This window comes from Myotis yumanensis, unplaced genomic scaffold (genome assembly GCF_028538775.1).
Source record: "Myotis yumanensis isolate MYYU_CA2020_CCGP unplaced genomic scaffold, mMyoYum1.0.hap1 SCAF_17, whole genome shotgun sequence".
Lineage (NCBI taxonomy): Eukaryota > Metazoa > Chordata > Mammalia > Chiroptera > Vespertilionidae > Myotis > Myotis yumanensis.
The window spans coordinates 41,034,966-41,060,234 of NW_027223768.1; the positions used below are offsets into that span (position 1 = coordinate 41,034,966).

Sequence of the window (25,269 nt, forward strand, 5' to 3'; positions counted from 1 at the left end):
TCCCCTGCTGTCCCCAATTCCCGGCCAGGGTCACTGCCCTCACTTCCCTGGGGTGGGGCTGGCTGGCGACCCGTCCCTGAGGCACACTCCCCAAGGCCCCAGGATTCCCTGACAGTCGCCCAGCCTGAGTGAATGGAACGGACAGCTGACCGGCTGGCCTTTCCCCGTCAGCTGGTGGCGGCAGCGCCTGCCCCGGGCCCTGGAGCTCCTGTCCTGCCCGTGCTGCTGGCAGGCAGGACAAAGCAGAAATTCTTGTCAAATCTGGAGAAGGAAAAGCCCCTGCTCTCCTGACCTCCGTGCGGGCAGGTGGGCAGCTCCTCCACGCTGCGCTGGGCAGGACGCTTGTGCGCAGGTGCAGTGGTCCTTCCTGGCGGCGTCAGGCCCGGGGCTGCCCCTGCATTCAGGGGGCACAGGTGGTGGTTCCGAGCCAAGCGCTGTCAGGCGCCGGGATACAGATGTGCATGCGATATGGTCGTTGCCCCTTGGGTGGGGTGGGCTCATCACGCAGACGCTCGTCATGGTGGGAGGTGGCGGCCTGGACGCAGGGGTGTGGTGCTGTGGCTGTGTTCCTGGAAGAGGTCGAGTTCAGGTGATTGGGGCCAGACTTGTGATGGCCCAGTGAGCGTGGCGGCCAAGGCTACGGCCTGGACATCCGATCTCTAGTTCACAGCTGGGTCACCGGGCCTGGGTGTGAAAGGACTTCTCAGCTCCCATCCTGGGCCCACCCACAGCCAGCAGCCCTTTCTCCGCTGCCTCGAGTCCAGGTGTCTGAAGAACATGCCAACCTCTGAGACCCCTGGGGCCCGAGTCTGTGAGGCCCTGGCCTCATGGAAGCCCAGGAGACCCGCTGGGACAGTTGGGGTGAAAAGGGTTGAAGGAGGAGGGTTTGGGAGAGAGCGGAGATGAAGGCTGGAGAACGAAGGTCTGGTCCACAGTTCAATGGGGCCGCTTGATGGCGCCCTGGGTGCCGGCCGCGGGCTCAGAGCACCTCGGGCCTCGCTGTGCACTCGTGTGCATGCGGTGTCGAGGGCGGCAGGGACGAGGCCAAGGGTCGGTGCGCCTGAGTGGGAGAGCCTTCCAGAAAGCCCTGCTTCACACTTAAATAGGATCCCTTCAATCTGACATAGTGACAGGAGGAAGGAAGAAGGAAGGAAGGAGGGAAGGAAGGAAAGAGGGAAGGAAGGAAAGAAGGAAAGAAGGTAGGAGGGGAGGAAGGAGGGAAGGAAGGAAAGAAGGAGGGAAAGAAGGAAGGAAGGAAGGAGGGAAGGAAGGAAGGAAGGAAGGAAGGAAGGAAGGAAGGAAGGAGGGAAGGAAGAAAGGAAAGAAGAAAGGAAGGAGGGAAGGAAGGAAGGAGGGAAGGAAGAAAGGAAAGAAGAAAGGAAGGAGGGAAGGAAGGAGGGAAGGAAGGAAGGGAGGAGGGAAGGAAGGAAGGAAGAAACTGAGTTTGGTTCCTAGTTTTCACTGACTAGCTGTGTGAGCTTAAGCAAGGCATTGAACCTCTCTGAGCCTCAGTGTCTTCATCTGTAAAACGGAGCTTATAATCCCCCCTTAGGATATTGCTGTGAGAATTCCATATGCTAATGCCCGAAAAAGCAGCTACTGCAGCACTGTCCGTATCGGGTATTTAATACAAGTTAATATGTTCATTCCCTCCATTGTACTTAAGTACTAACATGCAAATTAATTTTAAAAACCAAGCATCTCTGCAGAAGGATGCACTAGGAATCTGGGGAAGTAGAAGGAAATGCGCGGAGACCCACAGACTTGGCTGGCCGGGGCGGTCATTGCTGCGGGAACTCCGGTATTTGGCGCAATTCGGTCTGAGATAGAAGGAAACGCAGGCGCAAGGCAGCCTGGGAGAAAACGAGTTGTTTGCAGAGCTGGAGGGAAAGGCTCGCCTGGTTGGTTACTTGCCCCTCTGATGCCACGCTGCCTCCTCATGGCTGGGAGGGACAGTGATTTTGTTTCATTGTCGCTATGTCGTGTTTGCTCGGCCAGGGAAGAGGCTGCTGAGACAGGAGCCCAGGATGTGCTGCCCGGAGGTCAGCCGAGGGCCTGCAGGGAGGCAGCAGAGCCACCTCAGGGACGGGCACACCGAGGGCTGGAGAGGGTGGCACCTGCAGCTGCCCACCACCTTGGTCCCAGCGCCGAAGTTGTGGGGCACTGGGGCGCCCATTCAATGTGCCCTCTGCCCTCTGCCCTCTGCGTACCGGCAGGTGGAACCTCCGGTAGGGATTCCAGGAAGCAGCTCTCCCTCAGGGCATGGCTCCTGGACTTGTGGGGGGATTTCAGGAAGCAGATCACTCTCAGGGCATGGCTCCTGGGACTTGTGGGGGATTTCAGGAAGCAGATCTCCCTCAGGGCATGGCTCCTGGGACTTGTGGGGGGATTTCAGGAAGCAGATCACCCTCAGGGCATGGCTCCTGGGATTTGTGGGGGGATTTCAGGAAGCAGATCTCCCTCAGGACATGGCTCCTGGGACTTGTGGGGGATTTCAGGAAGCAGATCTCCCTCAGGGCATGGCTCCTGGGATTTGTGGGGGGATTTCAGGAAGCAGATCACCCTCAGGGCATGGCTCCTGGGACTTGTGGGGGGATTTCAGGAAGCAGATCTCCCTCAGGGCATGGCTCCTGGGACTTGTGGGGGGATTTCAGGAAGCAGATCACTCTCAGGGCATGGCTCCTGGGACTTGTGGGGGGATTCCAGGAAGCAGATCACTCTCAGGGCATGGCTCCTGGGATTTGTGGGGGGATTCCAGGAAGCAGATCACCCTCAGGGCATGGCTCCTGGGACTTGTGGGGGGATTTCAGGAAGCAGATCACTCTCAGGGCATGGCTCCTGGGACTTGTGGGGGGATTTCAGGAAGCAGATCACCCTCAGGGCATGGCTCCTGGGACTTGTGGGGGGATTTCAGGAAGCAGATCACTCTCAGGGCATGGCTCCTGGGACTTGTGGGGGGATTTCAGGAAGCAGATCTCCCTCAGGACATGGCTCCTGGGACTTGTGGGGGAGATTTCAGGAAGCAGATCACCCTCAGGACATGGCTCCTGGACTTGTGTCCGGGGCTGTGCTCACCAGCTGTCAGACCATTGTCCCATCAGTGAAGTGAACCAGACACTCAGGTGGCCAAAGGGAAGTGGCTGGCGGGTGGCAGTGCCCACAAAGGCCCATGTCCCCCCTCTGGCCTGCCCCGTGCCGAGGCGAGAACCCTTGTCTTCAAAGCCAAGTCCTGGCTTTGCCAGCTGCTCAGGACGAAATTTGTTTGTCTCAGGAGACAGGTGTCACCTCTAAGAAGATGGCACCCCGAGCCCGTAATCCCACATCCAATTGTGGGTAATCCTCAGGGCAGGCAGGCGGGCGGGAGGGGAGGCTCTCAGTTCTTCTCAGCCGGAGGGGTCAGGAGCCCACCCCAGGGGTCAGGATCCGGCAGCCTCAGCACTGCCCTCTGGCTGCAGACTCAGGAAGGAAAGTGCTGGAAGGTCACTTACCTCATGACCCTCTGAGCCGCCACTTCGTGCTCCTCCTGCAGATGAGGGCACGGGGGCATTGCCAGGCCCCAGAGCTGGCAGAAGGCACAGCCGGGAGTGGGACCAGGCATTTGGCTGCAGAGTCTGCGCTCCGCTGAGCTGCCTGTGGTGGCCTCTCTGGGCCATGGTCTTCCTCTGGGAGCTGCGGGCAGCAGCCCACCCGAGGGGTCAGGATCTAGCAGCCTCAGCACTGCCCTCTGGCTGCAGACTCAGGAAGGAAACACAGGATAGCATAGCAGGCCCCTGGGTCACGTGACCTCTGGAGAGTTAATTGGCGACTTCTTCTGGGGTTTCCTGATTTGCAAGAGTCCTGACCCCGAGCATCTGTAGAACAGTTGCTTCTCCACCCAGGAATGGACATGGGGGAGAGCTGGAGTTGGAGATGTGTGTGTGTGTGTGGTGTATGCATGCATCTGTATACATGTATGCATGTGCATGTGTGTATGTATGTGCATGTGTGTGTGTGTGTGCATGCCAGGTGTGTGGGTGGCTGATAGGGACCTACTGTGGGAGTAAGTGGTTGGTGGCTGGGGCTTCTGTACGGATGAGATCTAGGAAGGAACATATTTAGTATAAACTGTTTTCTGAAATATTTACAATCTTACCAAGAGGTAGAGAGCCGAGCAGCAAGCGGGGAGAAGCTGCCGGAAGCCCTCTGCCTCTTCCTGCCCCTGGTTGTGCAGCTGTGTGTCCACAGAGTCCCCGCCACCAGCTGGGGGCCAGGACGTCCAGGCTCCCAGAGGAATCTGCCCGTTGAAAGTGGGACGCGTGAGGCCCAGGGAATGTCAGTCTATTTCCTCGAATGCCTGGGGTGGGTGGCTGTCATGAGACTGACCCAGGTCCCGGCTCGGTGACCTTCACAAGAGCGAAAGAATAGCCTGCATTGATTAGGACCCTACTATGTGCCAAACCTTTGTCCAAGGGTGTGACATGCAGCATCTCCATGTTCTCAAGGACCCCAGGAGGGGAGGTGCTATATTGTTCGCACCCCCATATTACTCAGGAAGGTGCAGCCATGAGGAGCTTGAGTCATCTGCCCAAGGCCACCCCGTTCTTCTCTGCATGCTCACAGCTCACTCAGGGGTCATAAGGCACCTTTTTTGTTTTGACCATGAACACTTGCAGCAAATGAATAAAATGACTGGGGTGGGGGGCAGGGGAGTGGCCCTTGCAGGTGCTAATAAAACAAAGTCAACTTTTTCCAGGTGGACCCCACTTCACTCTAATACCTGGAACGCGATTTTACCTTTTGGAGCAGGATCGGCAAACCTTTTCTCTAAAGAACCAGAGAGTAAACGTCTTAGTCTTTGCCAACTACAGGGCCTTTGTCTCAACTGCTCAGATCTGTCTTGGTGTGAACGCCCACTGTCATCAACTCATGAGACATGCCAGCTACCCACACGGGCTGTGCTATATCCTGGCAGTTTGCCGGCCACCGGGGATCCTGCTGAGAACTTTATGACCGTTTCTGACTGTTCTCAGGGATTCCCAATGCTAGCTCTTCCCCAGCTTCCCTGGCACTGACTGAGTCTTCAAAGCCAGACAGAAGGGTCATCTGACCCTTCAGTTACAGATGAGGACACTTGGGAAACAGGACCTGTAGCTTTTTATGGTCTTCAAACTGGGTTCCCCAGGCCCAAGCCGGTTTGGCTCAGTGGATAGAGTATTGGCCTGTGGACTGAAGGGTCCAGGGTTTGATTCTGGTCAAGGGCAGGTATCTCGGTTGCTTGATTCCCAGCCCTGGTTGGGGCAAGTGTGGGAGGCAACCAATCAATGTGTCTCTCTCACATCAATGCTTCTCTCTCTCTGTCTCCCTTCTTCCCTTCTACTCTCTCTAAAAATCAATGTAAACATATCCTTGGGTGAGGATGAACAAACTGGGTCCCCCTGAGCCTCTGTGGGCCACCTGGGGTGAAGGAAGAGGAGAGGAGAGGGGTCTAAGTCACAGACAGCCTCCCCCCCCCCCCCCACCCCGTCCCCCGCTTCAGCAAAATAACTCAATACCAATCACATAGGGTCAGGGTACAGCATTGGGATTCAATAAAATAAAGCCTGGAAAATTGTAAATGTACAATAAAGTTAGTTCCCATTTTCCATTTCAGAAAATTCGGAGACCATGGTGCTAAATTCAGCTGGAATTTTGTTTGTAGATTTTTCTTAGAGGAGGTCGTCCGGTCCTGAGGTGTGGGGCTGCGCACTCAGAGGTGCTGACCAAGCGAAGTGAGAAAGACGAGGGTTCTGCACCAGCTCCTGGCAGTTATGTCTGAATAACTCACCCCCTTCTCTCAGGAGATCTGGCAGGAAGAGAGCGGGACCTGGGACCTCCAACCCCCACAGCCTACAGGAACCTGGCCCCCTTATCACAGGCTGTGACTGAGGGAAGGCAAGGGAGACAGAGCGTCCAGGTTCAAGATCAACTCAGACTCCAGACAGGATTCCAGAACCCCACAGCTGAACCTAAAAATGGAAAGGCTTGTGATCTTGAATTAAAAAAGCACTTACGAGGAGTCAGAGGAGCGGCCGGGAAAGTGCCTAATAAGTACACGGGATGCTTCTTCCAGGCTGGTTGCTGGTTGTTTCTGTGACTCGATATCTCCTTTGTCCCCCCCTTTATTGGCCACCATCATAGGCCAGCAGCTCGTGGAGGGGTTGGGGTCTCAGCCCCAGGAATGTGGGGAGCAGAGCGAAGGATAGAGGTCACCAGCAGGGAAGAAGACCCTAGGCCAGTGATGGCGAACCTATGGCACGCGTGTCAGAGGTGACACGTGAACTCATTTTTTTTGGTTGATTTTTTTTTGTTAAATGGCATTTAAATATATAAAATGAATATCAAAAATATAAGTCTTTGTTTTACTATGGTTGCAGATATCAAAAAATTTCTATATGTGACATGGCACCAGAGTTAAGTTAGGGTTTTTCAAAATGCTGACACGCTGAGCTCAAAAGGTTCGCCATCACTGCCCTAGACTGTCCTAGGAATGCCTGTCAATCAGCCATTTGGCACACAGTGGGGCCCCGGGACCCCGGGACCTGAGGCCCGTCCTCTGCATGAAGGGATGTACAAACTAGTTACAGGTCTGGCGTCTGCAGGACGTTTGGAGATCAGTTATTTCTGGAAATGTTTCTTGGGCCTCAGTTAACCTAACAGATCCAAGGAACGTAGGTCTTAACCCGAGAGCGGATGATGCTGGGTGCGTTACCCGATGGTGGCGCTGCAGTGGACAGACATTGTTCACTGTGCTTTTAAATTTATTGATTGACTAGAGGCCCGGTGCACGAAATTCGGAGGGGGGGGGGCGGCGTCCCTCAGCCTGGCCTGTGCCCTTTCGCAGTCTGGGAGCCCTTGAGGATGTCCGACTAAAGCCTTAGGCCTGGGGGGAGTGGGCCTAAGCCATCAGTTGGACATCCTTAGTGCTGTCGCGGAGGTGGGAGAGGCTACCACCACCACGCTGCACTCGCCAGCCATGAGCCTGGCTTCTGGCTGAGTGGTGCTCCCCCTGTGGGAGTGCACTGACCACCAGGGGGCAGCTCCTGTGTTGAGCGTTTGCCCCCTGGTGGTCAGTGCATGTCATAGCAACCGGTTGTTCTGCCGTTTGGTCGATTTGCATATTAGCCTTTTATTATATAGGATTTTAGAGAGAGGAAGGGAGAGAGAGAATGAGAGATTTATTGTTCCACTTTTTGATGCATTCATTGGTTGGTTCTTATATGTGCTCTGATCAGGGTTCAAACCGGCAACCTTGGCAATTAGGACGACGCTCTAACCCACTGAGCTGTCCGGTCAGGGCCTGCTCACTGTGCTTTAAGATGACTGTTGTCCTTTGGAGACAGCCTGTGCTCAGAGCCCGGAGAGCACCCCTGACCACAGGGTCAGAGAGACAGAGGGAGTGAAGTCTTGGGTCCAAGAGCTGGGTGTGGACACAGTGCTGTCCAGGGATTCTAAGAACAAGGGGTCACCCTCAGCAAACGCCTCGAACACTCACTGGCATGTGGCCAGGAGGCCCGCCTGGTACACGGTGTACAGTATTCAGAAGTGGTTAAAGGGACAAGGCTGTGTCTGGTTAGGGGCGCCCCTGTCCCTTGGTGCCTCTCGTGTATTAGGGACACTGTAAGGCTGTCCCAGCAAGGCTCACCATTTGGCTCTGGGGGGCAGACTGCCATGAGTTACATGCAGAAACGCTGACCACTGCAAGAACTCCTCTCAGAATCTAGATCCGGAATAACTCACCAGCCCTGGACGGTCACTTTACCATCGAACCCCAGTATCCTCACTGAACGGGGACAATTCCGGACTCACCGACAGCTCTGCGCCAGGCTGAATCTTGAATGACATGACCGTGGTGCCCAGCAGGGTCCACTACCTGCGAAGTGCCCAGCACGGACCTGGCACATAGTAGGAGCTCAACAAATATGTCTGGCTGAATCAGAGGATACGGAAACTAATAGCACGGAATTGAGGGGCTGAGTGAGTGTCAGGCAGCGCTCATGGGTGAAAAGCGCTAGGCGCTGGGGCCCGGGATCCCTGCTGTGTCCTGTGTGGCTGCAAGCAAGTCAGCAACCTCTCTGGGATCCTTGTCTATAAAATGTAGTGGTTCTTCAAGTCCCCAAGCCTGGCTTTCACCCACAGCAACATGGCCTTATTAATTTATGACGTACTTAACTTGGAACCGTGGTTACCTCATCATGGCATGGACTAGTTTGTATTTTCTCATTCGCCAAAAATAAAGAAATAATAAAAATACCACCTCCCCCCAAAGGTTTGTTAAGCAAATGAGATTGTAGAAGTCTTGAGCCTATTTAAATTGCATCTGTTTTCAAGCAATTTAAAAAGCATAGCAGGAGTGTCATTAGCATATTAACGGGGTCTTAATTACAAAAGAGTCTTTTAAAGCAGATTTCATAAAATCCCCACTTAATAACCATTAGCTTGTGGTACTTGAAACACAACTCTTCACGTGTGTTACTTAGAAGTAATAAAATTATAATTTAAAAGTAATCTGCCAAGTTGTCAGGAATTTAGACGGATTTTTCTCTCAATTGATCCAAATGAGTGAGGTTTTGCTATAATTACATATAATGCTGGTAATAATGGGGCTGATTATCAATCTCCTGCTTTTCATTCTCTCCATCATCGCAGAGTGTAGGGGCGGAAGAGGAGGAGGGAGAGGAAGGGCTGCCCCCCTTCCCAGCACTGGAAGCAGCAGCCCTGCCCCCACCTGAGCGGCCAGCAAGCCCGCCCTCCTTTGGGGAACCCAGCGGCCCCTTTCAGCTCTGAAAGGCGGGCGGGCCTGCGGTGGGGGCTGCTCTCAGGGGCTCAGTCCATCTTGGGCTCCACCTCTGGGTCCTCTTGTCCTTGGAGAGGCCATGGGGGCTGAGCCAGGGCAGGAGGGTCCCTTCCCTCGCGTTCCTTTATTTTCCTGTTGAGAGGCTGCTGATCCCACGAGGCCTCCAGGGCTCCCCACTCCTGGGATTCCTCTTGGATCCGAGTTCCACGTGGCTGAAAAGGCAGAGGCTGTGCCTGGGAAAGTCCTTCCTGTCGAATCACAGGTGGCTGTGCAGCTCGGATGTTTGTGTGAAAATGCTTTTGCAAATGCAGAGAACAATTCAAATATAAAACAATGCATGTTGCAAGGCCCAGGCTCAGAGTGGCCCTCCTGCTCCGGGGGAAGGAGGGGAGGGGCGTCCTGAGGAAGGAACTGAAGCTGAGGTGATTGCTGGGGCCCAGGTCAGGAGCAGGAGGCTCCTAGTCAGAAAGTGCTGGGGTCAAAATCCCAGAGGACAGGGCTGGCTGGGAAGGGCGGGGTGGGGGGGGGGGGCAGCGGTGGGGCCAGGAGAGCCAGATGGAGGAGCTGGGCCCAGCCGGCGCTTCCCAGGGGGTAAGTGCTGGATGGTGTGATTCTGTGGATCCTTTAAATGGAATTCTCAACTTGCTGATTGAGAATTACAAAAGGGAAATAAAAAACCCCCACACTTTCTAAATGAAAATGTTTTATAGTCACTGTGTACTAGTGTATGCCAAGAAAACTGCGACGTAGGGTTTTGTCTTGCATATTTTGGAATGATTTGTTCCTTTTTCTAACTTTACTCAAGTTTGCAGTTGATATCTAAATAGAACAGAGATATTTTAAGTCACATAACTACAGACAAACTGATTGATATCGCCTTAAAAGTGCCCCCCCCCCCCCCCCCCGCTTTTATTAGGTTGTTAATATACCCGGAAGAAAACAACAACATGTTGTGTAGGCTTTGCCTAAAGCAGGGTGGGCAACCTTTTTGTGAGTGCCTGTCAAAACCAGCAAAATCTCTGACTCAAAATTCTTCTGCGTGCCAACCCTAATTTTTTGAGAACATGTTACGCCTACTTGATATCTCTTAAGTTATATGTATGTGAAGAACCTTGAAGAAATAATAAAATAAAACCACGGCTTTAGGCACATAACCTAGGATGGCGTTCAGGCCACACAGCCCTGCCCCACAGCCCTGATGGTGTAGTGAGTCACTACAGCTGCCACACGGGGCCGGAGGCCGAGTGCCCTGGAGGACCCATGTGCTCACAGGGTCCCAGCGGCTCTGGTTCCCATGACACTTGGGAGCCTGCAGGTCTGACAAGGTCCAGCAGATGACTGGGCTCTGGGTCCAGCCCCAGACCATTCGGGACTGCCACCCACACTTGCTTCTTGTAGATGCCAGGACTGGCCTCATGCTCATGAAACTGGCTGGCAGGGTCCTTGCTGGGAGGGAGAAGGAGGCCGGGTGGGGGGGTAGGAGGAGGGTCAAAGGGAAGCAGAACTCTTGAGAGCACACCAGCTCTTTCCCGCAGACAGGCTTGTTTTGTAGAAAGCATCGCTGGGTGAGGGCAGGGCTGTGTGGTGCAGATGCAGGATGCAGAGGATGCGGGGCCAGGGCTGAGGGGACACAGAGCCTCACAGACCAGCTGCAGGGCCAGAGAGAGGCACAGAGTAAACTTTAACTTCGGGTTTGGGCAAGAAACCAGGTTCCTGGCCAACACGGTGCTCCAGGTACTGGCTGTGGTTCTCGTGTGGCTGCGACGAGAAGGGATGAGCGTGAGAGGCTGGTGAACATGTTACGGACAGGTAAGCGCTTGTGTCCGTTCCTGGCAATGGAGGGAGTGTCCACTGAGACACGTTTGTCATCAAAGTCACTGCTTTCTACCTTTTCTAAAAGCAAAGCTATTCGCTTCTAAGAGCGACTGGGTCCCCGAGGAACAAATAACCACATGCATTTGTGTAAGATGTCCTTGTCCTTTTGAATTTTAGTTTTAAAAAATGTGGTGATGAATGGGCCACAGATTCCGCAGAAATAAAGCCACGTTTTTAAAGCTGCTGCAAAACTAACCGAACTCATCATTTCATTCTCCACTACCCACGAGTAGTCATGACAGTTTATTATTATCCTACATAGTAAAAGGGCAATATGCAAATTGACCATAACAGCAGAATGACCGGGAATGACCAATCACTATGATGTGCACTGACCACCAGGGGGCAGATCCTCAACACAGGAGCTGCCCCCTGGTGGTCAGTGCGCTTCCACAGGGGGAGAGCTGCTCAGCCAGAAGCTGGCTCATGGCTGGCCAGCGCAGCAGGGTGGCAGCAGCGCTAAGGACCCCTTGGGCTTCTGGGCTGCCAGAGGGATGTCTGACTGCCAGCTTAGACCCCATCTCCCAGATTGTGAGAGGGTGCAGGCTGGGCTGAGGGACACCCTCCCCCCCACCACCCATGCAAGAACTTCGTGCACCAGGCCTCTAGTATATATATAGTTGTGCTGTCAATGTTTCTTAAATGTCATGCCTTTGCAGACTAATTTCATGATATTCTACATATTGAGTGTCCTTGTATGTTGAGTGTAACATACAAGGTCAATTTACTGTTTTGTTTTTTAACTTAAATAGCTATTTTTTGGAAGATACTTCAGTGTGAAAATGGAAGCCCAGTCACTTGATATAAACAGGGAAATGCTAAAAATAAATATGAAACAATTAAAGCTTTTACAAGCCTGCCTTCACCCCAGCGCAGGCCTCCCATAGCGTCCCCTCCCACTGGTGGTGCAGGCTCTGCACCTGGGGACTCAGGTTGGTAAGCAGCGGGCACTCATCTGTCCATCCTGAGCTCTGGGTCTGGTGTCACCCACGGGCGTCCCCGGGATGCGGAGGGGACTGGCGCCATCTCAGGTCCAGGGGCACAGAGGAGAGGGGGCTGCAGGCCCCTCGTGTGCATGGAGAGCTGTGGCTGTGGGGGACGGGACAGCAGAGTTCATGGCTCTCACCCATCAAGGTAGGTGTTGCCTCAGGGCCGGTCAGCTGGCCACTGGCCTCTTTCAATGTCAGCCTCCCAGGGCCCCAGAAGAGTCTAAAACGGTTCTTCCAGTCATCGCCATGTGGGAGGATGTTGGGCTCCTACACGCTGCCCTCCGCGCCCCCCTCCGCCCCGTCCGGATGGACTTTCAGCTCCAGATCACTTCCGAATTGGTCAGCTTGTGCCGGGCGCTGTGAGGGTGCTTCAGACCTCCTCTGAGTCCTTGGCAGCCCAGGCAGGAGAGCTGGGCTTCAGGCTGACAGTTTGAATCTGGGCTCTGCCACTTGCCACCCAGGCAGTGCCTGGCGCTGTGCTGGAGGTGGGCAAACAGAATTGGACACTCCTCCCTCCTCAATTTAATGGAAGAGACAGAAATAGACTGTTCCTAGACAACAGAAAAAGAACATCAAACCAGGGGATTTTCCGGGGGAGGTGATTCTTGCATTAGACTTTGAAGGGTGACTAAGAACTCACTTGGCAGCAAAGGGGGGCAGGTCGCCCTGGAACTGGGAGCGGTGTGGGGGTGAGACAGGCCTGTTTTCTTAACCAGGGAAGGCTGAAATGACCCTCACGGGATAAATGCGTTACGTGTGGAGACTGCCAGATGCTGTTCAGGCCACAGAGTATGTGTCTGACCTGTTCGTTTGAAGGCCCGTGCCCCTCTGAGCACCCACAGCCTGGGGGTCCTCTTCAGCTGTGGGACATGGAACATGGTGGCTGGGATTCACCTGATTATGAGACCATTGTCCCTAACAGACCAAAACTTTCCAGATAGAATGACTACAGCAAGCATGTCAAACTCGTGGCCCATGGGCCGCATGTGGCCCACAACAAATATTTTTGCGGCCCAGCCAATATAACGGTATGTAAAAAACATTTTAATAAAATTTTTGTAACTTAATTTTTACAATATCCTGTTATATATAATTATGAATAACGAACTACAACATTCGCTAATGTGCTGTCCTCAGCACCGCCATGGGTGAACCTGAGGGAGGGGGCCAGTGAAGGATTAGAAAAGACAGACAAGAGCATAAAGCTGGGGCTGGGTGGGACGCTGCTCTCAGATGGAGAGACAGCACCACAGCCTGCAAGCTGAGTCTTTATTTTATAGCCAGATTCCATGGGGCGAAGTAAGGGCCTTGTCAAGATGTTTACAATGTTCTCGAGGGTTTCGAATCTACTCAATTACATGCACCTGAACTCTATCAAGCTTTGTTCTGGCAGCACTTGCTGCACCTCCCACAGCCTACCTCCCTTAGCCACCTGGGACCACAGGTTCGGACCATAAGGTCAAGCTTACAACTATAGCCTTTGGCTGTAATTGTGCTGGGAGGGCTTTGCCTGACAATCTAGGATTTGCACGTGGCTTTGCCACGAGGGGACTGTGCCCTCTCATTAGTCCGAGGCTTGAACCTGTCCAAACACTGTAGCCGCTCTCCACAGCTAGTGACTGATTACTATAATCGTGTTGCATTCATTTCCCTTACGTGCCTTACGCGCAGGCGCACCATTTCTCTCCACTAATACCAGCAGCGAATATTTTAGCAGCTGATGGCCACGTCATTAGTCTCGGACTGACTTGTTTGGTGTGAGCAACAGGAAATATTTCGCTTTCGGAGAACAAGAAAAGTAGGTTTATTTGCGTTACGTTTATTTGTGCAGGTATTCAGTGTCTGGTAAGTTAATGTTCAAGAAAAAGTATTAATTTTTATTAAAATGTTCTATTATTTTATGTTAACGATGACGCATTTATTTCAGCCCTCTGTATTCAGCATGTCTCTATCGAAATAAGCCTATGTTTCTATGAAAACGGAAGCTTTGGTTTTTTTGCTTATTTGGCCCATGCTAGCCTTTGAGTTTGACATGCTTGGACTAGAGCAGCCGTGGGCAAACTGCGGCCCGAGGGCCGGATCCGGCCAGTTTGAAATGAATAAAACTAAAAAAAAAAAAAAGACCGTACCCTTTTATGTAATGATGTTTACTTTGAATTTATATTAGTTCACACAAACACTCCATCCATGCTTTTGTTCCGGCCCTCCGGTCCAGTTTAAGAACCCATTGTGGCCCTCGAGTCAAAAAGTTTGCCCACCCCTGGACTAGAGGCTCAGGACTTTCTCAGGTGTGGGAGGGCCCATTCTCTCCACAGCGAGGCCTTGACTAAGCGAGCTGTTTAAAGAGTTCCGCAGGGAAATGCTAACTCGAGAAGACGCCTGCACCGTGCACACTGCGGCGTCACTCCCAGCAGCCTGGGTGTCCATTGGCGGACGGATGGATAATGATGTGGTACAGACACACAGTGAACTATTACTAGACCATAAAATGGGGGGGGGGGGATCCTGCCATTTGTGACAACATGAATGGACCTTGAGGGTATCGTACTAAGTGAAATAAGTCAGAGAAAGACAGATACCACATGATCTCACTTACTAGCATCTGTGGAATCTACTGCAAAACAAAACAAAACAAAAACTGCACTCAGAGAGAGAGAGCAGGCTGGTGGTTGCCGGAGGCGGGGTGGGGAAGGATTGTGTTCTTTTGGGCTCTGAATCCCCAGCACCTGGCACCTTAATGGAAGTTCGTCACTACCAGAGCGAGGGCGTGAAGGTCTCCCGACATGTTCTCACAGCGCCACGACTGAGGCAGGGAGTGCTCTCTCCACCGCCCCCGGGTGGGTATGGACTCATCTTCCCTGGCTGGCCGCCCCGGCCACAGCTGCCCAGACCTGGGGACTTGTGGGCCGTGCCCTGTGGCCCTGGCTGATCTGACGCAGTTGAAGGTGGAATGCAGGTGGGGACAGAGAAACGTCAGTACAGCTGCCTCTCCCTCTGCTCTTCACTGGCCGGTGTTCTACCAGCTGGTGTGGCTGCGAGCACGTTGGTCCACAGGCGTCAGGTGTGGCTGGAGGAAGGGAAGGCGCAGGAAACAAACCCGGGGGCTGCCCCACGGCACTGCGTGCTCCCCGCCTCCTCACCTGTGCTCTCCTCCCACAGGCTCCCCCGGCCACTCCGGCTCCACGTCCATGAGCCCATCGGCAGCCTTGTCCACAGGGAAGCCCATGGACAGCCACCCCAGCTACACGGACACCCCTGTGAGTGCTCCACGGACTCTGAGTGCGGTGGGGACGCCCCTCAATGCACTGGGTTCTCCGTATCGCGTCATCACGTCTGCCATGGGCCCGCCCTCAGGAGCGCTGGCAGCCCCTCCAGGAATCAACCTGGTCGCCCCGCCCAGCTCTCAGGTAAGAGAGCTCCCCACCATCTCCCACAGGTGCTCCTGGAGCAGAGCCAGCACCAAGCAGGTGCCTACTGTGTGCTGGCGGAAGGGCCTCCGTGAAGTGTGTCCTCAGGCAGGGCAGCCCCAGAGGGTGGAGGACACCGCATGGCCTGGGAGTCTGGCTCATGCTTCTCAGGAGAGGGGCTGTGTGTGTGTGTGTGGTGGACCCCGCCTTGCTGTTCTGAGGCCCCCAAAGGGTGGCCCGATGTCTTTCACTTCCTTCCAGCAATGTCACACTGAGAAGGCAGCTTGTAGTGGTCGGCTCTTGTGTAACGATGCTGCATAACAACCAATCCCCAATGTGTCGTGTTTGGAAAATCACACACATTTTTTTCTCACTCTCAGGTTTCTGTGTCAGCTCAGATGGTTCCGCTCAGGTGGCGGGTGAGACAGGCTAGGCTGAGGCTGGGTCCATGTCTGCCCCTTGGGTCCCCCGCTAAAGGCACAGCAGCTACATGGGGCACCTCTCCTGTGGCATCTCACAGGAGTGGCAACGTCCAGACAAAACCAGGAGCACAGGGAGGTCTCTGCTCACAGCAGCTTCACTAAGACCCACTGAAGCTCCCATGGCTGCCTCGGGAGGCGGGCTGTGCTGTTTCAGGGGGAGATTCCACAAAGAAACAGGGTGAAGGATGTGAAGACCTAGGAGTGCATCAGTGCCCCTGAGGGTCTCGGGGGGCCGTGCACATCATACAGGCAAGGCAGTGTTGTACGTGCTGCCAGTGGTGTGGCGTGGAATCAAAAGGACGATAGAAAAGGCCCTGTGGCCTCCAGTCAGGGGGTCCAGGAGGGCGTGGGAGGCTCAGAGGAGCGGGGACTGGACGGCGGTGGGTTGGGCTGTATCGATGCCACGCTCTCCCCACAGAGCTGGTGACACCCCCTTCAGAATGGGAGACCTTTGCGAGGTTTGTTGATTTATTTTCTTTCATGTCAATGATTCCAGGGAAATAGGTTAGAGACAGAAAAGTATGTGGAGGTTCTGGGACAAAGCGAAACTTTGCAAGGGGAGCGCACTCCTCCCCAAGCCTGTTTGCGAGGTCCTCCGTGTGCAGCTCCTCGGTCCGTCGGGGTCCCGGGGGTGCGCTCTGAATCACGCGGCCAAGGTCTTCCCTGCCATGGCGGCCGCAGCCAGCGCAGGACGTAGCCTCGGCCAGCAGCCTGATCGCCATAAAGAAATGGACAGGCGAGGTGATGGACGGAGGCAGGCTGGGGGTGGGGAGGGGCGAGCACCGTCCCCGGACGCTGCTGTAGTCACCACACTCCGGGCCACGGAGCCAAAGTTGGCCCCCAGGCCTGCGTCATGGCCGAGTGCGCGTGCGCTGCTGCTCTTGGACTGAATGTCTGTACAGAGGGATTGGGGTTGCAAGGTCAGCTGAAGGCCTGCTCCTGGCCAACTGGGCTGCGTGCAGAAGCCAAGGCCACGCTTGGCTCTGGGAGCTCCGTGCAGCTTGCCAGGCGCTGCGGAGCCTGCGGCCCAGGCACCAGCATGCGGGCTGGGGCTCCGGAACCCACGGCACGACACTTGGCCCAGTTAGTTAGAGGACACGGGACAGCAAGTGCCCTCGGTGTAGGCGACTCTGAACCATCGGGCAGCCGTCCCCGAGCATCCTGGCTGAGGGGCTGAGAGTGGGCCTTGCCTGGGAGCATGCGCCTGCCCTGACGGGTCGGGGTAAGTGCGGTTGGGGCGAGGGGCCAGGGAGCAGCCTGTGGGGCAGCAGGCAGGCCCCTGCCCCGGGCTCTGCTACTCGGGGTTTGAGCTGCTCCTTGCTCTTGTTGGGTCTTCAGTCTGGAGCAGGGAAGGGAACTGGACTGGTTTATGGGACAGGGGCTGTGCCACCCATGGTCTCACCACTTGTCCTCTATTGTCGGGTAACACATGTCCTGATTACCCGGCAGTGATTTTATGAGCATCCAAGGAGATGAGGATTTGAAAAATCACTGCTTAGGTGCTTACAATGCTCATGGCAACCAGAGTTATTACTATGATTCCTAAGCGTTGTATTCTGCACCCGGTGCTCACTGACTCAGGTGTCCTCTGTTGCTGGAAGGGTCTAGAGAAGTTCATTTCAGCAAGTGCTCGCTGAACTTGGCTCTGGAGATTCGGAAATGTCTAAGGCCGTGCCCTGCCCTGGTGAGAAGTAGCTAAGGGAACGAGCAATTTCTAAAAACACCAAGTGTGAATTGGGCAGGTGTGTATGCAGCTTCCAGACAAAATGGTCTAGGCCACATTTTCCCGGACGTTAGTGTGAGTGTGAGTGTGAGTGTGTGTGAGTGTGTGAGAGTGTGTGAGAGTGTAAGTGTGCATGTGTGAGTGTGTATCAGTGCGTGTGTGTTTGAGTGTGTGTGTATGTGAGTGTGTGAGTTTGTGTGAGTATCTGTGTGTGTATTAGATTATGTGAGTGTGTGAATGTGTACATGAGAGTGTGAGTGTGTGAGTGTGTGTGAGTGTGTATGTGTGAACGTGTGTGTGAAGATGTATGTGAGTGTGTGTCACTGTGTGAGTGTGTGTGAGTGTTTATGTGAGAGAATAGTGTGAGTGTGAGTGTGCGTGCTGCACATTGTAAGTGTGATGTGTGCTGGCCGGACTCGGCACGCTCCCTCTGACCCCTCCTGGCCCTGCCGCCTGACTGGGTCCCGTCTGCACCTGTTCCTGCCCAGGTGGGGATTGGTGCTCCCTCCCCTTGCGGATGTTTGCATCCTTGTAACAAATGCAGGCGTTGGAGCAAGAGCAAATCTTAAAGACCCTCTTGCCTCATGATGAAAGGAAATTTAGGCCATAACACCTTTTTTAGTGAAATCCTGCTTGAAAGCCTAATATTCATGTCAAATAAAAACAGGTCTGGCTGAACCCCAGCCAGGGTGTGACCCCTTCTCAGTCTACCTCCCTCCCGCTCACCTGCCACCCACACCCTCCGAGTCTGAGCCCCTCTGGCCTGTGTGTGACGGGAGCCGGAGTCTCTGGGACGTGACCTGGCACCGTCGTGCAGCAGAGCACGGTGAGGAAGCAGTGGGTCTGGCCGCAGGGCTCCTCTCTCCCCAGGGAGGGCCTTGGTTTTCATGGCCATGACCCTCACCAGGTGAACTGGGCGCCACTAGGAAGGGAGAGCTTCCTGCAGCCGCCGGCCACACACCTGCCTTCAGTGGGGTCATTTGGGCTGAAAGCAGCTCAGAAATGTGGGCCCCTGTGCTCCTCGGCGATCCAGGGCCTTTCTATCCCGCTCAGGGAGCAGCCAGAGCCTGGAGCCACCCCCCTACCCCCGGTGCTCCCTTCAGCAGGGCTGCTCCCAATGCAAGGAGGCGGCGGCCTTCGATCTCATCTCCCCTGCTCAGGACAAACAAATCCCAAGCAGATCAGGCTGTCAGAGAAGGGAGCAGCCACCCCCGGTCCCAGCCACCCCTTCCCCACCACCAGACTCAGGAGGGGGAGGAGAGGGGCTCCTGCCAGGGAGGCGGGCAGGCAGCTGCCAGGGCCAGGGGGTCCCAGAGTCCAGGGGCTGTTCCTTCCACCTGCTGGGTCTGGAAGGCACCTGGGCAGGTGCGACAGATGGTGTGTCTCCCAGGCTTTTCCCCGTGTTGCTGCCCGAGGTGAAGGACATTGTTCCTCTGCTCAGAACCTCCAGTGGCTCCTCATGGCCTCCCAACCTCAATCCGCCCCCCTGAGCCAGGCAGTCAAACCTGGGCTCTGTCATAGCCGCCCCCCTGCATCCCCATCCATCCACCGGACACACACTGGGGCTTCCTTACAGGCCTCGGTGCTCACAGCCTTCTGCTCATCACTGGCCCATCCTAACCCTGCCCATTGGTGAAGGTTGTCCAGTCCCAGCTCAGATGCCGCCTCCTCCAGGAAGTCTTCCCTGATCTCAATTGCTCGTGATCTTTCTTCTTAAACTACCCTGACTTTTCATCTCATTGATGGCTAGGTCCTTGAGGCAGTGCCTGTGTGTCTTTCTTCTTGTGCCCCCACAGGATTTCTGAAAGAATAAATGAATAAAACATGTTAAGGCTCAATTTCCTCATCTGAAAGTAGGAAGACCCCATAGGGTTGTTGTGAAGATTAAATACTTAATTAGCGTTGAGCAAGCTTCCCAGAGACGGTGGCATTGGTGGCAGCAACACCAGTAAGTGCTGCTTCGTGATCCCTGCAGGTCACAGGGGTGCACCTGGCCTGGGGGGCCGGGCGGGAGGGAAGGCAGGTGACGGGCTCCTGAGCCCAGGTGGCGGGGCCTCCTCATGCCCTTGACCTTTTTGCTCATCTGAGGACTAGGGGACAGGGTCCTGGTCAGCTAGAGGGCTCTTTTTTGGGGTCATCTGACCTAAAATGCTCCCATTTCAAGGGTGGACCTAAGTGCTCCTGTCCGTTTCTCGAGGCACAAGATGTTGCCCAGGATTCACACTGATAGGAAGCCTCCCGTTTCTTAAAAATCAGTGCGCACCGAAGTAGGTCACATGTCCAGAAATGATAGCGACCCAGTATTCTGACAACCTCAGATAGTTTCCGGACATCCCCCAGGTAAGAAAGGGAATCCTCTGCCCCTGGGCGCGTGTGGCCTCACTGCACGGCCCGGTTCCTGGCACGTTGTGGAATGCGGGCTCCTGACAAACACTCGGAGTTCTTGTCTGAATTGACCCGGTTTCCCCGGAATGACAGTGTGTGCGGGCACCAAGGTCGGCACTTCACACCGTTATCCCACCGGCCCGCCCGCAGCTCTGGGAGGTGTTCCCGTGCTCAGTGTACAGACCAGGGAACCGAGTCAAAGATGACCAGGGCCTTCTTTGAGTCCTGCAGGTCACACGGGCAGCGAGGAGGCATTGGGGCTCGAGGCTCCGCAGGGACACCATCCCCGCTGCGTGGCTATGCTCAGTCCTGACCGCACCCCTTTACCCGGTCAACTTAGCACAAGGCCGTGCCGAGGGCCGCGGACCCACTGGCTCCAAACTCTGGGGGGTCCAGGCTCCCAGGGTACATGCAGGGCTTGCTGTGTTACAGCAAACCAAACTGGGCATACGGTGGAGACGCCTGTATAAAGAGAGGAAGAGAAGGAGGGGGGGGGCGGGGGGCGGGGAGGAGAGAGAGAGAGAGAGAGAGAGAGAGAGAGAGAGAGAGAGAAACAGCAATTTGTATTTGCACTCACTGCTGCATTCATTGCTGACTCTTGCATGTGTGCTGACCGGAGATCGAGCCTGCACTTGCGGATCCACGATGCTCGAACCAGCGGAGCGTCAGCCAGGGCTCATGTACATCAATTAAAAAACTTCCCGGCAACTTCGGTCCAGAGCAAGGGCAGCGGCTGTCGTTCCGCCTCCTCACTGCTCCTCTGCCACCTCCTGCTCGGTGACCAGGGGCTGAGTGACGTGCAAGCGGGGGAAGGGAAGGCACTTCTCTCAGGCTCTGAGTTTATGTTCATCTGTCATTCCTTCTGCCCCCGAGGCCTCGACTCGGGAAGAAAACCTCCTTTGGTTGGTGAGAGAATCGCAGTCACTGGGTTAGACGTATGCCTCACAGGTCACATGGACCACACAGAGGTCAGGGACCCCTCCACCGCAAGGGGTCACCAGCTGCCTCCATGGCCACTCCAACACTCTGCCCCCTCACCCCGCAGCCACTCCAATACCCCCCTCACCTCCACAGCCACCCCAACACCCCCCTCACCCCCACAGCCATCCCAACACCCCCCTCACCCCCACAGCCATCCCAACACCCCCCTCACCTCCACAGCCATCCCAACACCCCCCTCACCCCCACAGCCACCCCAACACCCCCCTCACCCCCACAGCCACCCCAACACCCCCCTCACCCCCACAGCCATCCCAACACCCCCCTCACCTCCACATTCACCCCAACACCCCCCTCACCCCCACAGCCATCCCAACACCCCCCTCACCTCCACAGCCATCCCAACACCCCCCTCACCCCCACAGCCACCCCAACACCCCCCTCACCCCCACAGCCACCCCAACACCCCCCTCACCCCCACAGCCACCCCAACACCCCCCTCACCCCCACAGCCATCCCAACACCCCCCTCACCCCCACAGCCACCCCAACACCCCCCTCACCCCCACAGCCACCCCAACACCCCCCTCACCCCCACAGCCACCCCAACACCCCCCTCACCCCCACAGCCATCCCAACACCCCCCTCACCCCCACAGCCACCCCAACACCCCCCTCACCCCCACAGCCACCCCAACACCCCCCTCACCCCCACAGCCACCCCAACGCCCCCCCTCACCCCCACAGCCACTCCAATGCCCCCCATCACCCCCACAGCCACTCCAACACCCTGCCCGTCCCCTGTGTCGCGTGTGCTGTCTCAGGGGGCCTGTCCTGCCTCCTGCCAGGCTTGCCTGTGTGGGAACAAGGAACAGAGACAGGTTTTGTAGACGCTGTCTCTCCCTTCGCTGCCCAGAAGGTGAGCTGTGCCCACGGCACCGAGTGCGGCTGGAGGGCTCTGCTGACTTGTCCTCTGGGAAGAGCACTGAGCCCTCAGCCGTGGCCATGGGGGCAGTGACGGGGGCGAGGGGGTGCGTGCCAGGGCCGTGTTCAGACGCTCACATGGGCCAGCTCTCCGCACGGGCCAGCCCAGGGCGGGCGCCAGGGGAGGAAGCCGATGACGCTGGCTCCACGGAATCTGTGCTCACTGGAGAGTGAGAAACGATGCGCGCTTCTGCCCGTTCTTCTCCCAACCCGCCTGGCACACAGGCCTTCCCTGCGCTCTGCCCGGAGCCCGCTCTCCAACAGCCCCGAGCTCCCTGAGGGCTCGTCAGTCATTGCACTTTCTCTCCTGCAGCTCAATGTGGTCAACGGGGTCAGCCTTTCCGAGGACGTCAAGCCCTTGGCCGGGCTCCCCGGGCTCGGGACCATGAACTACCCGTCCACCAGCCCCGGGCCTCTGGTCAAACACATCTGCGCCATCTGCGGGGACAGGTCCTCAGGTACGTGAGCTTGGGGGTCGACGCCTGGGGGGCGGGGGGTGCGGGCTCTCCCGGCACAAACTAGCCTGGCGCTGGGCACGGGAACTGGAATGTGGGGCAGGTGGGGAGGGGGACTGTTCCGGGTCCAGCACAGCCGCCTCCCATCGGCCTCAGGCCACAGCTCCAGGCCGCACACAGTGAGCTAGGAAGACCGGGCACCGGTTTATTTCTCCCATTGGCAGGGGCGTGGGAAACTCATGTCAGAGGCGGCTCAGTGTAGAGAGAGGATGACACTTTTGAGAGGCGGGTCCCTATGTCTTTGGGCCTCACTCTGGGGAAAAGTCAGTGAAGCTGAGCGCCTCCTGCAAGGAGAAGAAATGCTTTACTAAGGACACGGAGGGCCTCATGGAGGCAGAATGTGTTGTAACTAAATACTGAGTTGCCTGATACAGTAAATGCAAACAAACCTAAGCTCAGGACCTTTCTAATATCACTCCCGGGATTGGTGGCCCCGAAGCACGGCTGGGAGGAGCATCGGGACAGGCGCTCGGGCTCAGTGTGGGGCTGGGATAGGCGCTCAGTGTGGGGCTGGGACAGGAGCTCGGGCTTCTCCAAGGGTCATCTTTGCTTCCTGCCGTGGGATACTCCAGTTTCTGGGGTGGGCGGGGGGAGGTAGGAGGGGGAGGAGAAGGGGTGAAAGGAGCAGGCACACACGCGGCTGTTCTCCCCGCAGGCAAGCACTACGGCGTGTACAGCTGTGAGGGCTGCAAAGGCTTCTTCAAGCGCACGATCCGCAAGGACCTGCTGTACACCTGCCGGGACAACAAGGACTGCCTCATCGACAAGCGCCAGCGCAACCGCTGCCAGTACTGCCGCTACCAGAAGTGCCTGGTCATGGGCATGAAGCGGGAAGGTAGGCCTCCCCCAGGGCGCAGGCCCAGAAACACGTGGGGTCAAGTGACACACGCAGGGCCCCTGGGAAGAAGGTGGAGGGGTGGCTGCAATGACCGCAGTCAGATGTCTGTCTGCTGAAGCGGGTGTGGGTGTCCGGGCAGTCCCGGTGGCGCCTCAGCCCGTAGATCTGCCCGTGAGGAGGGGCGGCCCTGACACCCAACGAGGAAGGGAGAGGGTCTGAGAGCTGCTGAGAGAGAACGCTACCAGGAGGACTGAGCTCCGGGAGCCTCAGCGTGTCGGATGGAGAAGCATCTTATCAGCCGTTCGCCAGCTGGGGAGATGGGCTGGTGTGAGCCGGGTGAGGGGGACCGTGACCCAGGCCCCGGACAGTAACGAGCGGAGGGCAGGCCCTCCATCTCCTGAGCAGGGCTCGCCCTGGGCTCCTCCCCGCCCGGCTCACACCTGGGACTGGATGCCCCTGCGCCGTCTGACGATTCTCAGATCTGCAGACCCAAACCTGGGCTCCTGATACTCTGGCCCCCAGTCCCCCCGTCTTAGGAAATGGCCATTTCCCAGCCACTCAGACCAGAAACCACTGAACCCCATTTCTCTGATACACCACACTCGATGGGCAGACATCACATCTCTCCCTCAAGCGGGGTCTGACTCTAGAGCAGTGGTTCTCAACCTTGGCTGCACATGAGAATCACCTGGGAATCTTTTTAAAATCCTGTTTTCTGGGCCTCATCCTCCGGAAATTCTGTTTCTTTGTTACTAATGTTGTGGCCCCACCCCATAACAAAGAAACAGAATTTCCAGAGGACGAGGCCCAGAAATCGTGATTTTAAAAAGATTCCCAGGTGATTCTCATGTGCAGCCAAGGTTGAGAACCACTGGGATAGAGTCTGTTCTCCCTGCTCCATCTGCTTTCACCACAGTCCCAGCCGCCACACTCTTCGCTCCTCCCGCTGCTCCTGGCTCCCACCCCTGTCGGGCGAGGGCGAGGGCGAGGGCGCCAGGAGGGTGAGGCGCACTGGGTCAGGACCCTTCCCCTCCAGGCCGCTGCCCTCAGTGGCCACAGGCTGGGAGACCGAGGCGGGAGCAGCTGCGGGGACTCTGCTCCTGACCCACAGCACCTCCCGCCGGCCAGAGGGCTGGTGTCTGCGGCCGGTCGCCCCCAGGGCGGGTGAGACCAGCTTCAGGGTGACCTGGAGAAACAATCCTTTGTGTTAAGTGCATACGATTGAACTGAAGCAGTGATTTCAGCTTTGTTCATCTCACAGCACGCAGTAACTGATCACGAAAATTCTGTGGCACATCAAAAAGCATAGTATTTTTTTGGCTAACCTGACCAAGAAAAGGTATGCTTTAGATTCACTCACACTGGATAGCTGCTTACGTTTGAGTGCTGGGCGGTCTGGGGAAGGCAGGACGTGGGTGCTATGTGAGGTCACCCGGCGCCCCCTGGACGTGCCCTGATGGGGCAGCAGCTCAGAACGTCTGCCAGGCAGATGCCCCACAGCAGACTGACTCCTAGGTCAGGACAGCACGCGCTGCAGCCCCGCCCCCGGGTCACGCAATTCACGGAGAAGGGTGGGGGGTAGAGCCGCCCCCCCCCCCCCCCCCACCCCGAGGCCCAGGTCCCCTCCTGTGAGGCCTGCAGGCGATTTTCCTTGAGAGCCCGACTGCGGCAGAAACCCATCGAGGCCACAGAGGGCTTCCCCCCACTGCTTTCCTGGCTTTTAACGAACCTTGAAGAATTAATACAAGGCGCGTTCAACTTTAACCAGTAAATGCAGCTGATGATGAGTGCGTGTGCCAGTTCTGTGTGCTGGCGGTGAGTGAGGACCCACGGGGACAGGAAGGAGGAGAGAGGAGGGGACCTGGAGGAGGAAGGACCCATCAGGAGATGGGCCGGCCAGCCGGAAGCCCGGGGGCGGGGGGTACGGAGCGGCAGGAAGAGGAAATACCCACCCGGTGAACTTTTTGTAATTATCTCATTACTCCTCACAAGACAATCTCAGTCAAGGGCCACAGTCCCCCTTCCCATCCGGGGAAACTGGGGCTGTGTCTGCTGTCGCTTGTCCGGACAGTGGTGGAGGCCGTTTTTGAAAAGATGCTTTGCCCTGCACACTGCTCTTTTCCTCTCTCCTGCTGTCTCCTCTTCCTTTCCCTGTGTCTCTTCCTCTCCCGGCCCCTGCTTTGTCCTCTCTCCTTGGTTCCTGGGCTCCCGCCATCCCACCTGGCCTCACTCCCCACTGAAGACCGTTTTCCGAGGCTGCTGGGGGGCTCCGCCCAGGGGCTGTGGGGGGCGAGACCCTACGCCCTCCTTCTCCTCTGGGAG

The 25,269-nt window shown here is 56.3% G+C and overlaps 1 protein-coding gene across 7 annotated transcripts in view; it reads left to right on the forward strand.

The window, feature by feature from the left end:
- The window catches only part of RXRG (retinoid X receptor gamma), a 136,392-nt gene that overhangs the window by 103,349 nt on the left and 7,774 nt on the right, over positions 1-25,269 (forward strand). For 5 of the 7 annotated variants that reach the window (XM_070395819.1, XM_070395820.1, XM_070395822.1 and 2 more), the window contains exons 2-4: positions 14,836-15,083; positions 21,908-22,052; positions 22,765-22,944. In XM_070395819.1, coding sequence (XP_070251920.1) covers positions 14,865-15,083; positions 21,908-22,052; positions 22,765-22,944 — 544 coding nt within the window. In that variant the 5' untranslated portion in view covers positions 14,836-14,864. Of the gene's footprint in view, positions 1-14,835; positions 15,084-16,704; positions 16,788-21,907; positions 22,053-22,764; positions 22,945-25,269 lie in introns of those variants that run through there. The other 2 variants (XM_070395825.1, XM_070395824.1) reach the window with 2 other exon arrangements.